The sequence below is a fragment of the Xenopus tropicalis genome, chromosome 2, assembly GCF_000004195.4.
Source record: "Xenopus tropicalis strain Nigerian chromosome 2, UCB_Xtro_10.0, whole genome shotgun sequence".
Lineage (NCBI taxonomy): Eukaryota > Metazoa > Chordata > Amphibia > Anura > Pipidae > Xenopus > Xenopus tropicalis.
In genome coordinates, this window is record NC_030678.2 from 71,528,968 (window position 1) to 71,543,782 (window position 14,815).

At 38.1% G+C, this 14,815-nt stretch overlaps 1 protein-coding gene across 4 annotated transcripts; it reads left to right on the forward strand.

Annotated features, from left to right (window-relative positions):
- The first annotated feature begins 1,365 nt into the window (after positions 1-1,365).
- cyb561d1 (cytochrome b561 family member D1) lies at positions 1,366-13,802 on the forward strand. Of its 4 annotated transcripts, XR_004221291.1 has the most exons (6): positions 1,375-1,530; positions 2,532-2,698; positions 6,064-6,174; positions 7,420-7,457; positions 9,294-12,431; positions 12,491-13,802. XR_004221291.1 is itself a non-coding variant. In XM_031896862.1 (5 exons), the coding sequence occupies exons 2-5, from the start codon at positions 2,536-2,538 to the stop codon at positions 9,795-9,797; spliced, it is 816 nt and encodes a 271-aa protein (XP_031752722.1). In that variant the 5' UTR covers positions 1,366-1,446; positions 2,532-2,535; the 3' UTR covers positions 9,798-13,802. The 4 variants fall into 4 exon arrangements, 3 of the variants coding, with proteins under 3 accessions (XP_031752722.1, XP_017947028.1, XP_004910721.1); XM_031896862.1 differs by having other exon boundaries at positions 1,366-1,446; positions 9,294-13,802; XM_018091539.2 differs by having other exon boundaries at positions 9,294-13,802.
- Positions 13,803-14,815: the final 1,013 nt, after the last annotated feature.

Here is a 14,815-nt window from a genome sequence, read left to right on the forward strand (position 1 = left end):
GAAGCAGTGTGGTAGGTATCGAAAGATTTCAAAGAGGCTGTTTACTGATTATATTTTTGTGTGTGGGGTTTACATGTCCTTTAAGGGTAATGCCCTATGGAGAGATTAGTTGCCCGCAACAGATCTCTGCTGCCATGGGCATCTAATCTCTCCGAAGTGCCTTTCCACCAACAAAGGTAATTGCCGGTGGAAAGGCCTACACATTGCTTTGGTTTTCCAAAGCTGCACAAAGTTGCCAACAGGAGGAAACTTGTCGTGACTTTGGAAAACCGAAGTGATGTATAGGCCTTTCCATCAGCGACTACCTTTGTTTCCATTAGAAAGGTACTGTATTTCAGAGAGATCTATCGCCGGTAACTAATCTCTCTGTGAGACATTACACTAACCCAGTGATTCCCAACCAGTGGTTTGTGAGCAACATGTTGCTCACCAGCCCCTTGGTTTTTGCTCCCAGTGGCCTAAAAGCAGGTGCTTATTTTTGTATTCCTGGCTTGGAGGCAAGTTTTGGTTGCATAAAAAAACAGTTGTACTGCCAAACAGAGCCTCATGTAGGCTGCCAGTCCACATAAGGGCTACCAAATAGCCAATCACAGCCCTTTTTTGGCACCCTCACGAACATTTTTTCATGCTTGGGTTGCTCCCCAACTCTTTTTACATTTGAATGTGGCTCACAGGTAAAAAAAGGTCGGGGATCCCTGCACTAACAGTATGGGTAATGGGAAGATTACATGCCCACGATAAATCTCTGCTAATGCAAGAGGCTAATCTTCCAAAAAAGCCTTTCCACAGACGATAAAGGAAATTGCCTGTGGAAAGGCCTTATATGGGACAGGTTAGGATCAACTATGTCTACTCCACATCACTACATGACAAGTCTGATTGGTAACACAGTATGATTTAAATAAAGAACTTAGTATATCAATGTTTATGTCTTCATCAATCAGATCTGTGTGTTACTTATTCAAACAAAATGTTCAATAAACGTGGAACAAACAAAAAAACTAAAAACACGACAATTTAATTTTGCCTTAGTTTGCACAAAACCTCTTTCCTCTTTTTTGTCAAACAGAGGCTCTGGTAGGTACTGCTGGCAACCAGGAAAAAGTCTATTTTTAGCTCCCTGGCACAAGTCGTAACTCTGAGCGTCAAGTTTAGACGACTTCTAAGGACACCAGGATCACTGCAATAGAATGTCGAGAAACCAACACGAAAGTCAACACTTTTCTGTTGCTTTTTTGTTCTCTAACAAAAGCCCAGGAATTGGGAGCAGATTAAAAACACAAACTGAGTAGAGCTAACCAAATTCACTCGCAGCTCACGCACGGCGGCTACGTGCTGCGTCTCTGCGCTTACGTTTTAGTGTGACGTAGATCACGCGTGATGAGACTTGGGAATTCCTGTAAGACAGGAGGCTAGGAAACAGCAGTTCGCAACTTTGCTGGAGGTGTACGCAGCGATTATTGACTTCGGGCTGTCTTTGGGAAATCGAGACTGTTGGGCTGTGTTAGGAAAATCGGGATTGTTTGGGTGGTATGAAAGCCTGCTCACATGTATAGTGCTGTATAATGTGTTTTCACATTAATAAGAGACTTGGATATAAATCTGAGTAGTTACACTGTGCCCCCTTATTCCAATCATGAGATGTTACATAACCAGGCAGTGACCTGTGATGGGTTCAGTGCTCTGTAGGTAGCAGACTGAACAGATAACACTACACTGTACTTAAGTAAATACAACACTGATGCAGTAAAGTTTAATTTTTGAAGGATGCACTTTTCTCTATGGTATTTGCACCCTGAGTTCACAGTCAGTGTTCTCTTCAATTTCTTGTAGTGCGTGTACACAAGAATTATGTTTTGTGCATGCCTTCTTAAACGCGTCACATGCATAGTGGTTGTTAGGATCACAAATACGAACACATTTTTTTTTCTATCCATTCAGTCAGTAGAATATGACACACAGCAATTCAGGTATGATTTTTATTTTTTAATGCCCCATGTAGTATAGCAAATATGTAAAGGACAGACAGAGAATTGCCTTTTTATGTTAACGTTACTAAACAGTATCAACAGTACCAAACCTATGAGTATATGAATAGTGGACAGGAAATTATTTATAAAATATAAAAATATATCTTGCAATAGGATGTGTGCATGAAGCAGTAGGTAAAGAGGACCCAGTTTAAGACCGCTTACAGTGACAGAAAGCAGTATACAGAAAAAAATATACTGTATAATATTCTTAAAGCATTTAGAGTGGGTATGACCTTTATGGTGAGAAGATAAATCTTTTTTTTAAAGGAAAGTACTATGATACAGCCCACTTTCCCTTAACATATATAAAACACAGAGCAGCATAAACACTTGACTGACCCCCTAGTCCTAATTATCTAAAACAGTAAGAAACCCATTAAAACTTTCAAAAATATGAGACCACGGTCGGTCTGGCATTACTATTTTGAGGATTTGTATTTAAAGGACATGTTTTTCTCTACTTATTTTTAATGTAACAAATTATGTGTCTTATTATAGGGAGATGCCTGATATTCCAACTCCATATAACCCTTTGGGGGTTGACTCCAGCCGGGTTCCAGATTTCTGGTTGTATCGGTGTCTGAGGAGACTCAGTGGGATCCTGGCACACATCTTGGCACTTGGTTTTACTGTATTCCTGATAATACTTGCTAGGCCTGGAACCAGTAAGTATAAAGTAAAACTACACGTATACAGTTGTAATATGTGATTTATGCCAGATTGAAAATACACTGTAGCAGATATTTTGCTTATTTATCATTCATCTAATGGCTAAAAGCTTTGAAATGCAGAAGTAGGTGGAAATTTGAGATATCTAAGACTAGTACATAGTAATACAGGTATAGGACCCATTATCCAGAATGCTCGGGACCAAGGGTATTCCGGATAAGGGGTCTTTCCGTAATTTGGATCTCCATACCTTAAGTCTACTAAAAATTAATAAAACATTAATTAAACCCAATAGGATTATTTTACATCCAGTGAGGATTAATCATATCTTAGTTGGGATCAAATAGAAATCACTGTTTAATTTTTACAGAGAAAAAGGAAATCAATTTTAAAAATCTGAATTATTTGATTAAAATGGGGTCTATGGGAGACATGCTTTCCGTAATTCGGAGCTTTCTGGATATCGGGTTTCCGGATAACGGATCCCATACCTGTATTGTAACTTAGGTTTAAAAAGACACATGTCCACTTCTAAGTCTATAAAAAAAACTGCTAGCTGATCCAGAAGAAGGGGAAAAACCCCTCAACTGAAGCCAGTTTGCTCAATGAAAGAAAAAAAAAATTGGTTTTCAATAACCCTGTATTTTCTTACTTGCTAAAAAGCCATCCAACAGCAAATTCCTATGTATATGTCCGTACAACAACTTTAGGAAGAGAATTCCACAGTTTCACAGCTCTCACTGTAAAAAAAAAAAAAAATTCAAATATTAAGATGGAACCTCTTTTCTTCTAATCTAAATGGATGCCGTTTTGTCTACTGGAATTACTTACTGGCAAATAAAGCAATGCCATGCATCAGCTGCTAGGGCAAACAAGGTTTTGAGCTGTATTAAAAGGGGCATAGATTAATGGGAGGAGAGGGTTATTCTTCCACTTTACAGAGTGCTGGTAAGGCCCCATCTAGAATATGTTGTTCAGTATTGGTCTCCAGTGCTCAAACAGGATATTATTGAGTTAGAGAGGGTACAGAGAAGGGCAATTAAGCTGATAAAGGGTATGGAAAGTCTTAGTTATGAAGAAAGACTGGCCAAGTTCCTCCTCAGGGACAAACCAACCTGTCCCTGAGGAAGAGCACTGGTTTCAATAAAAAGACTTTTTCTTTTGTATCAAGTCCCTGTGAGCGCGGCACTCTTTTTATTATATTTTTGTTTTTGACCTGCACCCATAACGTAAATTACCTGGGTGCTACCTCCATGTATCCAATTATCCAGAAGTCCAAAAATTGGGTGCACACCAGGGTATTCTTTTAAAAATAAAACACTACTTTTATTTATTCATACTGATAAAACAGGCCAACGTTTCCGTCTCCTCCTAAGACCTTTATCAAGACCATATACATAGTTAAATGTAGAGAGAACTGCGAAGACTCTGGCCCGAGAATAAAGGCTGTTTCTGAGAGAGGAAGTCTGACACTGGAACATCATGTTTACAAAAAAAGAGACAAGAAATCCCGTGTTTCTTTTGATAGAGGAGTCAGTGCAGCATTACTGTGCTTATGCCTGTATTTACATAGACCTTTCTGATTACTTAGTTTTTTAAGCTTACTTAGTTTTAACCTTTCCTTCTCCTTTAAGTGCCTCTTCTACAGCATAAACAAGCCCAAATTGGCCAGCTTTTTTAATAACTAAGATTTTGCATGCTCTTACCTGCTTAATTGCTCTTCTTTGGACTGTCTCTAATTCAAAAATATCCTGTTTGAGCACTGGAGACCAAACTTTGTGCATATTATATATGGGGCCTTACCAGTGGTTTGTAAAGGTGAAACATAATTTTCTCCTACTACAAATCTATACCAATTTTAACAGAGCTCAAAGCCTTTTTTACCCTTGTAGCTGTTGAATGGCATTGCTAGCTGCAGACAAACTTATTATCTACAAGGATCCCTAGGTCATTCTCTATAATGGATTTGCCTAATTCAGTACCATTAAGTGTATATGGATTGTGTCAAGAAGGTCACATCCTGGATAGAATCAATTGGGCTGTATAGTTTTATGTCGCCTGCAAACACTGATAAATTAGATACAATACCCTCCCTGAGTTTATTAATAAACTAATTAAAGTGGACCCAATACAGAACCCTGCAGGACACCACTAAAAACCCAATACCAAGCAGAGAATGTACTATTGACACCCACCCTCTGTATTTTAGAAAGCAGTCACTCATGGGGCACTGTATGGAACATGTTGGCAAAATAAAATTTTATCATAAAAAGAAATCTGATTTGTCTGAAGTGACCTTTCTTTCATAAATACGTCCGCTCCAAAATGGCCATACCACCACAGTGCCATAGGTTGGGGAAAAGTACTGCAAAGCCCAAGGCTATTTGTTCCTGGTAATTTTCAGAACTTGAAATTCATCTTCAAGGCACACTGGGGCTCATTTACCAACATTGGGCAAATGTGTCCATGGGCAGTAACCCATAGCAACCAATCAGTGACTTTTTTCAGCCAGCTGCAGGTAGAACAATAAATGGAACAATTTGATTTCCGGTTACTGCCCACAGGCAAATTTGGCCAGAGTTGTAAATGACACAGACAGTTTTCGAGTGACAGTTTCAAGGTGCAGTAAAAATTCCACACCTGTGCAAATACATTTGGATGCATTGTGCAATGTCCAAATGGGTTTAACAGAGGTGTAATGTTTTTATAGTGCTTTCAATGTCATTATGGCTGTTCAAGGTGGGAGGAGTAGTTTGCTTAGAGGTTGTGATTTTTAATGTGGAATCTCATGTAGAGGCCCTGGTTCCAGCTACTTGTGGCCCTGTACAAATAATCTCCAGGTGTCCCAGCATATTTTGTGCAGCTATAATGGCTGCCTTGCTTGCTGTAAAGCGCTTTGAGTCCCACAGGAAAAAAGTGCTAAATAAATTATACATTTACCTTACCCTTCAACACTTTGAATATCTATTTCAGTCTGCTGTGTGATAGAAGCCCAAGTGATGTTACTCTGCAACTGGTGAGAGGAACTTGGTGCCAATATACTAACTAATGCTAGCATTAGCCACAGTTCCTAATTCTAGTGGCACTAGGGAAAGCCCTAGCCACCTGTTGTAGAATACTGGGAAAATGAATTTTCACTTCTTGTATTCAAAGTAAGAAACTGCTTACAAGAGTGAAATTTTGTTAGATAAGTGATAGCAGGCAACTTATAGATGGCCATTATCCTGGTTTTTGGGCTGGTTACCCACTATTAGTAGTTGAAAAGTTGCCTGGCTTAAACATGTAGTCCTTTTTGAACTGAGAAGATGTATATAAGATGTCACTTGTCAACCTAGCTGTCCTTAATTATTTGTTTCTTTAGCCTCAACATACTATCATCCATATTGGTCTCTATCACAGTGGAGATTACAGTCTAAACTGAAACAAGTACACAATGAAGAAGACTCTTCATCAGGAACCAGTTTAAGTGAATGTATACCTTCCCTAAAACACAATTTTTTAGCTCCCCTTGCAAGATAATTTTCCTGTGAGAATCATTTCTATGTCATGTCTTTGTCATCATGTTAACATATTTTAACTACTGTACAATCTTTGTTGGCCAACACAACATTGTAATTAAACAAGTTTTATCAATAGTTAGAAAAACTGCTTAATGCCTTTGGCAGCAATTATATTAAACCAAGAGTAGTGGAACGGAGCAGACAGGATAATCTTGTGTGAGCTGGAATACTGGCTCTGAAGCACTCAGACACAGTTTTTTTTAATGTAACCATCTATCCCAGGGTGGTGAATCTCTTTTAATGTAATTTAATTTTTAAGAAAAAATGCACCAGCCCATACTGACTGGAGAGTGTTGTGCAGCCATAATTTTTCAGGTTTGGGGTGGGTGAATGCTAGTACATTGGGACAGCACAGTGCTCCCCAGGCAATTACCTGTGTTTCTTATGGATGAGGCACCGGCCTGGGCGATTATGATCACTGAGGGGGCCCTAATCATTCACAGTGATATAACATTTTGTTTAAGAGTCTGCTTTTATAAGCAGTTACATTTACAGAAAACTAAGAGATACATTTCTTTTGCATAAGATTAGTACACTCTACTTTTTGGCTCTGGGAAGAGATGCAAATAACTGTTGCTTACACTAGTAAAAAGCATAGCAAAGTTGTATTTTCACTCGATCCTAGTACCCTAGACAACAATAGTGTTACTGTAGCCACAACCAGATAGAGTTTTACACAGACCCAAGGTATTTATTATACTGCTCTATTATACTTCCTTATTTATGCTCTTTTACAAAGACTGGAATTTTTTTAGCTTTGCAATATCTAGTTGCTGTGGGTTTCTGCACTGGTGCCAATTTGCTTGTATAGGAAGAATATTCTACTATTCTACTAACCAGTACCAAATGTTGCCTTTCAGTCAAACAGAAATATAGGTAATTATTAGTCCCGTGCTCCCTAATATTTTGTCTAAATAGAAACATCTCTGTATAAATATATCTGTATTTCTGCATCAGGAATACACGTGCATTTATGCATTTATGTTTCCATTAAACATATGCAAACAAAATGGTGCAGTATGTATCTAATTATAATTCTCTGGAGTGCTATTTATTATTATTATTATTATTATTATTATTATTATTAGTAGTAGTAGTAGTAGTATCATCAATGTATTTATTTTCAAAACTTACATAACTCTCCATTCTTTCTGCAGGCCTCTTCTCATGGCATCCTATCTTTATGGCTGTTGCTGTAAGTAAAACATCCGAATCCAAATAATTTTTCAGTATTCCTCTCCATATGCTAATTCTGACAGTTAAGGCATTTGTTATTTTTACATTATATTTATTTTCACTTCTGCATCTTTAAATCATAGAAACTTTGATGGCAGAATGGAATCAGCTGGTACTTTTGTTTTGGCCATAAAATACTTATAGGGGACTTATTGTGAAAATATAATATAAGCTTCATCTCATGATTAATAAACATGTTTATTATTATTAATATTGTTTTATATAAACAATAAAGTTATTAAGTATATTCCCCCCCTATTATGTATTAGAGTCCTTTTGGTTAACTGTCAATTTTATTCTGACTCCTATGTGGAAAGAAAGATTGTCTGGATTGTCTTCATAACTTGATTGTACAGAATTTTTTAATGATTATATTTAGAAAATTCCTCATTAACTTAAGATGCAGTTCATATTAAACCTTCATTTTCAAGATAGTTCTTTAACAGTTTTGACAAAAATTGATTGCTGCCAACTATCTACTAGGTCAGTGCTGCCCTGCTTTATGTATCAGGGCAACGGCGCATGGCTTTTATTTTGGCAAGATAATGCTAGCAAATTCCATTAAATTGTAGGTTCTGAGGATTGCCACACCAAAAACAGTCATCATGTGATCACACAAAAATACATACAAAGACATTTTCGACAATTACATAATTTGAGTGCAACATGTTAATTCCCATAGGTTCTTTAAGCTTTTTAGTGCAGAGGTTTAAGAACCAGCTCATATTAAATGATTGTCTTACAAATATTTCACATTATTTCACTGCAGTTTCCTGTACATATTTGTGTATGTAAGTTTTATATGTACTTACTTTATGCACTTAATCTGGACAAACTTTGTAATGTATTGGGGATGTATTTTGAACAGACCCATTAATGAATTAATTTATTAATTAATGGTGTAAAGCCTTTGGAACAAGAAAGGGGGTAGTAATAGCTGTATAGTTCATGGATTTTAGTTTTACAACTAACTAGCTAACTGCTTGCTTAAAATGCAGAGCAGCACAGCAGCATACCTGCCTGACATCTTCTTACTGAATGAAGACTCTTTGGGTCTCTCCGCCGATACGAACCTGCTTGTGCATGCGCAGTTGGAGGTAGCAGGAAATCAGCTTCAGCTACACATGTGCAAGCAGGTTCAGTGTCGGCGGTGAGACCCGAAGAGTCTTCAGTCGGCCAGGTACACTGCTGCTCTGCTCTGCATTTTTAGCTAGCGGTTAGCGATAGGGACAGAGTGTAAACTTAAAAACTATGGGATATGGGAGAGATGACTGGGTTCTAGGCAATAATAGTTAAGGGGGCTTTTTGCGCCCGGGGGTATAGTTCTCCTTTACCTAGGGTTTTTTTGCCTTCCTCTGAATCAACTAGTTGTTACACAGGTTGCACTTGAGCAAAGTAGTGAACGTGTGGTTTTTTTTTAACCCCATCTACTATGTTACTATGTCAACAGCCTTGTCTACACAGCTTAGACTGCTGTTTATGATATTTTATGCAACAAAAACAAAATCACGGCTGTCACCTACCTAGACTTTTTTTTATAATATACTGAATATTGAGGGCCAGTTTATATTAATAATTATGTTTAAATAATTATGTTATAGAATTAAATCTCTGCAACCTACTAGGGGTAAGCTTTTTAGTGCAGAGGTTTAAGAACCAGCTCATATTAAATGATTGTCTTACAAATATACCTGTGGTACCCTTGAGCCTTTGAAATCCCCCTCCCCTCATTATGTCTTCTGCACATTTTTTCTTTCATATTTTACCTATTATAATTCTTAATTTTTTTTTCCAGTTTTGTTTATGCATGACAGAGGCTGTGCTTCTTCTGTCCCCGGAAACCTCCCCTCTCTGTCCTCTTTCCAGGAAGTCCAAGACCCGCTTACATTGGTTAGTGCAGCTGTGTGTACCCCTTTTGGCTGGCATTGGCTTTGCATTTATTGTGTGCAGCAAGAACCGTAGTGAACAGTTACATATGACCTCGTGGCACAGCATTCTGGGTGTGTTTACTTTGGGAGCTACATTCTGTCAGGCTGTGTGCGGTCTGGCATTGCTTTGTCCCCGACTTGCTCGGATCAGTGCAGTTTCACGGCTCAAGTTGTACCATGCAACTTGTGGACTTCTCGTCTATCTTCTGGCCACATCAACAGTGCTCCTTGGCTTGTGTTCAGACTGGTTTCAGGCTCAAATAAAGGGACCTGTTTGGTATATCTGCCTTGCCTTACCTCTGTATCCTGCACTTATCATCATGAACCAAGTGTTGGACATTTACCTTCCCAAGCGCAAAGTAGAGATGTGATATATATGTACCACTGTAATTTTACCAGACAACGAAGACATAGTTGGGATGTAGACATTGAATCTAAACTGTTATAGAAATGCTGCATTTCACTGCAGTTTCCTGTACATATTTGTGTATGTAAGATTTATATGTACTTACTTGCACTTAACCTGGACAAACTTTGTAATGTATTGGGGATGTACTTTGAACTTTTGAATTAATTAATTTATTAATTATTGGTGTAAAGCCTTTGGAACAAGAAAGGGGGTAATAATAGCTGTATAGTTCATGGATTTTAGTTTTACAACTAACTAGCTAACTGCTTGCTTAAAATGCAGACCAGCGCAGCAGCGTACCTGCCCAACATCTTACTGAATGAAGACTCTTTGGGTCTCTCCGCCGATACGAACCTGCTTGTGCATGCGCAGTTGGAGGTAGCAGGAAATCAGCTTCAGCTACGCATGTGCAAGCAGGTTCAGTGTCGGCGGTGAGATCCGAAGAGTCTTCAGTCGGCCAGGTACACTGCTGCTCTGCATATAGCTAGTGGTTAGCGATAGGGACAGAGTGTAAACTTAAAAACTATGGGATATGGGAGAGATGACGAGGGTCTAGGCAATAATAGTTAAGGGGGCTTTTTGCGCCCGGGGGTATAGTTCTCCTTTACCTAGGGTTTTTTTGCCTTCCTCTGAATCAACTAGTTGTTACACAGGTTGCACTTGAGCAAAGTAATGAAGGTGTGTTTTTTTTTAACCCCATCTACTATGTTACTATGTCAACAGCCTATGTCTACACAGCTTAGACTGCTGTTTATGATATTTTATGCAACAAAAACAAAATCACAGCTATCACCTACCTAGAGTTTTTTTTTATAAATACTGAATATTGAGGGCCAGTTTATATTAATAATTATGTTTAAATAATTATGTTATAGAATTAAATCTCTGCAACCTACTAGGGGTCCATAAAAATGTTTTGGAGTTGTGCTTCCAACACACTTCCAGTTGGACAACTCTGACCAAGATGGTTATGGTTGGCAAGTACACAATGGGCTGACATTGCACTTGACAGCTGATTGTACATTTTAAGCACAAGGAAAGCCTAATTCATTGGAGGAGGTGTATCAATATGCTGGGCACTCCCCAGTGAATCCAATAGCTAAGTATATTTTCCAGGCCATTGGGTTTTTTTTCTAAATGAAAAAAAAAAGTCAGTGCAAAACGCAGACCTAGACTCAGGTATGTATGGCCCACTGCATATAAGGAAAACTTATAATATAATTATATTATATAATTATAATAATAAATAAATTCCAAAGAAGTATGCACAATTTAAGTAAGGCTTCACTGTGATTTTTACAGTGTAGTTAAAGGAAATGCATAATCACTGGATAGTGCACCCCCACTCCAAATATAATTGCCTAATTGAGGCCGTGAGCCAGCATTCCTGTTAAAAACAGCACCAGCCTGGATTACTATACTAGGAGCATTGTGTCACAATCTTCTTGTTGTTCATGGAGCCAGCAGCCCCAGGCAAGTTACACATTTATAGTGAAAAGCTGGCAATTTCTTTAGAATTCTGCTTTTTACTCTACTGTGCAAGTGCACATGGACATCAGCCACAAGGGATCCCTGCGAGAAGATGGCAATATTGTAATCCTACTGTAGTATTCCAGACCAGTACAGTTTTTAGAAAACATGAGCACTATTCCAGTGCCTCCTTCTTCTTTAACATTTAACTTGCATATTTCTAATAGTTACAGGGCTGTTAGAAAGCCCCATTGTCTGAAGATTTGCTTTAGCTTTACTTATTCTGTATATCTTAGTATCACTATTTTTTATTGTGTGTTTTAGGATATTCTGTAAATGTTTTATTTAAGCACTTTTTTAGTAAGAAAACTGTACATTTTCCACTACACGGAATGTGTCATTTATACACTGGACAATTGCACACTGCCAGCTTAGAATTGGCATTTTTGAGCATTTACTTGTAATTTGTTATCAAGGATTTACCCTCTCAGGGACCAAAGCTTACAGCACTAAAAGATAGTCTTATTTTTAATTCACATTGATAACTGTAACATTCCTCATAAACGTAAAGTTTTGTGAACTATTGATTATTTTGAGAAAAAATTACAAATTACCTCCATTCCTGAATTTACTTGATAACTAAGCACTTAACCATGAAGCACTGAATGTGAGGCATTACCTTTCTTTTAGGGAATTTCCCCAAAACACTGTGGATTTGTCATATAATATAGTTTCTGGATTTGCTTCATGGACTTACCCTTGTAAAGGCGACCTATGATCTAGATCTAGAAAAGGGGTCACATGACTGCAGATTTGACATCTAAAATGTTACTGATCTAACCCTGGTATATCAGTATATTTCTTGAATGTATGTTACATACACTATAAAGGTGTGATTTAAATATGATGTATTGAAATGTAAATATTTTGTAACGTTCTTACCTTAAAGAGGCTGTTCCTTGTGGGTAGATTGTTGGTATAGTACCCAAAGGACAGACTGTTGCATGTCCCAGTTTGCAGTTGGTTGTAAAGGCTGCTTTTTTTTTGTTTAAGGTTGGGTTTATGTATGTATGTATATCTTTATTTATAAAGCGCTACTTATGTACACAGTGCTGTACAGTAGAATGTAGAATCTGTGCTCACCACCATTGTATAATATAAGGTGTACACATGGGAATAATTAAGGTAATTTGTTGTGAACTGTTTATACTACCTTGTATGTTTTAATTGATTTTAAATGAGAACTAAAGCTTAATTAAGAATTAGACAAGAAATGTCGTAAACTATGTTTTGGGCTTTTTTACCAGCCCAAGGCAACCACTGCCCCTTAGCAGTAAAGATCTGTGCCTCCAAAAATGCCCCAGTAGCTCCCCATCTTCTTTTCTGCTGATTCACTGCACATGCTCTGTGCTGCTGTCAGTTACTGAGCTTAGGGGGCGACACACAATATACTGTATATATAGAATATAAATATCACAATATAAGCTGATTAGTAAATAATACAAATTACTGCTTGATAGCTCTAAAACCAATGCAGTTAGCATCAGAAATGAATAATCAGCCCTGCAGCATCACCCTCTATGACAAGCCAACATTTTTTTTCTGCTTGATTGTTTGCAACGACCCCTAAGCTTAGCTTCTTAACAGCTGCTCAGAGCATACTGAGCATGTGAACTGTCCCTGACAGTTCTAACAGGTTTTAGTATGGTGACCCCCTATGACAACATTGAAGTACTTAATCATTACAGCTATAGAGATGCTGAACCTTTAGGCCAGTTCAATGAGTTCCGTTTATAGCCATATTCATTTTTAGGGTTTAGTTCTCCTTTAATTAAATGTGACCCTGCTTTAACATACCTAAGGCTGATGGCCGATTTACATTGTTACCGGGGAAGGCATATTGGGGAGATTAGTCGCTTGTGGTAGCTTAAATAATCCATGGGTGACTATTCTCCCCATGGGCCATCATCCCAGGTGTGTTTAAATGTAGTAAACACCCATGCATAAAACTAGAGAACAGCTGTTTACAAAGTGCAGGTATGATATCTAGTTATACAGAATACTTGGGACCTGAGAATTTTTGTAAAAGCCTACTAAAACATTTAAACATTTAAACTTTAAATAAACCCAGTAAATCTAATTTACATGTACGCTATCTCAGGATCAAGTACCAGACACTGTTTTATTTTTATTATGTGTAGGCAAAGGAATCCTGCTCATAGTTCACATTTTCAGATAATGTGTATAATACACTATATATACGGTATGTTTCAAAATATAATTGTAACAGTCCTGTTTTTTGCTTTAGCAACATGATGGGTATATATAGAATTTCTATAAATATTGGGTATGTTGGATCAGGTGTGTGGGTTGGTATGCAAGTAGGTGAGTACTCCTCTGTCATTGGGTGATATTTATTTTCTGTTACCAGTGGGTTTATTTTCATGTATTTTGGAGCATTTCTGTATTGAATAAATTTGTCTAAAATTGAAAACAAGTTTATAGTCCTATTAATATTTTAAAAATTATTCTATTATTATTCTGTAATGTTGGTTTTATATATAGTGGTGCGTGTGTGTGACCATATTTGCGTCCATGCATGTGCCTGTGCGGATGCATCAACTTAGATATGCACAACATCACCTTAGACGTGCATACACGCTGAAGACCTGGAAGGACATCTGGAAAGGAGGTAGGAAGGCGCACCCCAAAGTGTGCATGACACCTATACATATATATGCATCTATACAAAAATATACCAACACACATATATACAACTGTACCTTGATACATACCTATACATAAATACAACTCTCTATATATGCGCTTATGCATAGATGCACCCAAGCCAACAAATGCTATATATATCCTATACATACAGTATATATGCAATTATAAATACCCACATATACTAATACATAGCTACACCTATACATATATATCTATAGATGTTGCATGTAATCTAAAGTGTTGCATGTGAATTAAGTGGTTACCAAGCGTTAAAAACAAAAAGGCGTTTGAAACTAAAAAGGCACTATACAAGGGATTGCACTCGGGAGACTGTAAGTACCCAGTCGCAATATGAGTTGCAGTATGATTGCTGGTGTGACTCAGTGTGCATCCTGTCGCATGTATGTGGTCCTGGAGCAGCAGTTCCATGCAGCATTTACTTGTGAGAGATGCAGGGGGTTTTCCTCTTGGAATCTGAGGTGCAGAATCTAAGGGGGGAACTGGCAGCATTGAGGGCAGCTGCAAACATGGGGGAGAACAGGAGGCTCACTGAGCAACCACTGGCAGGGGCCGGTGTAGTGGGGGATGGAGAAGGGACAGTGGAGGTTAATAAGGGAGACAGGTTTGTAACAGTTAAGAGGGGTAGTAGGGGACACAAGGGTAGGGGGGCTGGTTCACAGCTTGTACAAACCAACAGATTTGCCGCTTTAGGTGAAGATGCTGGGGAAGACAGCTCTGAGCTGGCATGTATGGAGCAGGCTGACTCTCAGAGCACCCTGG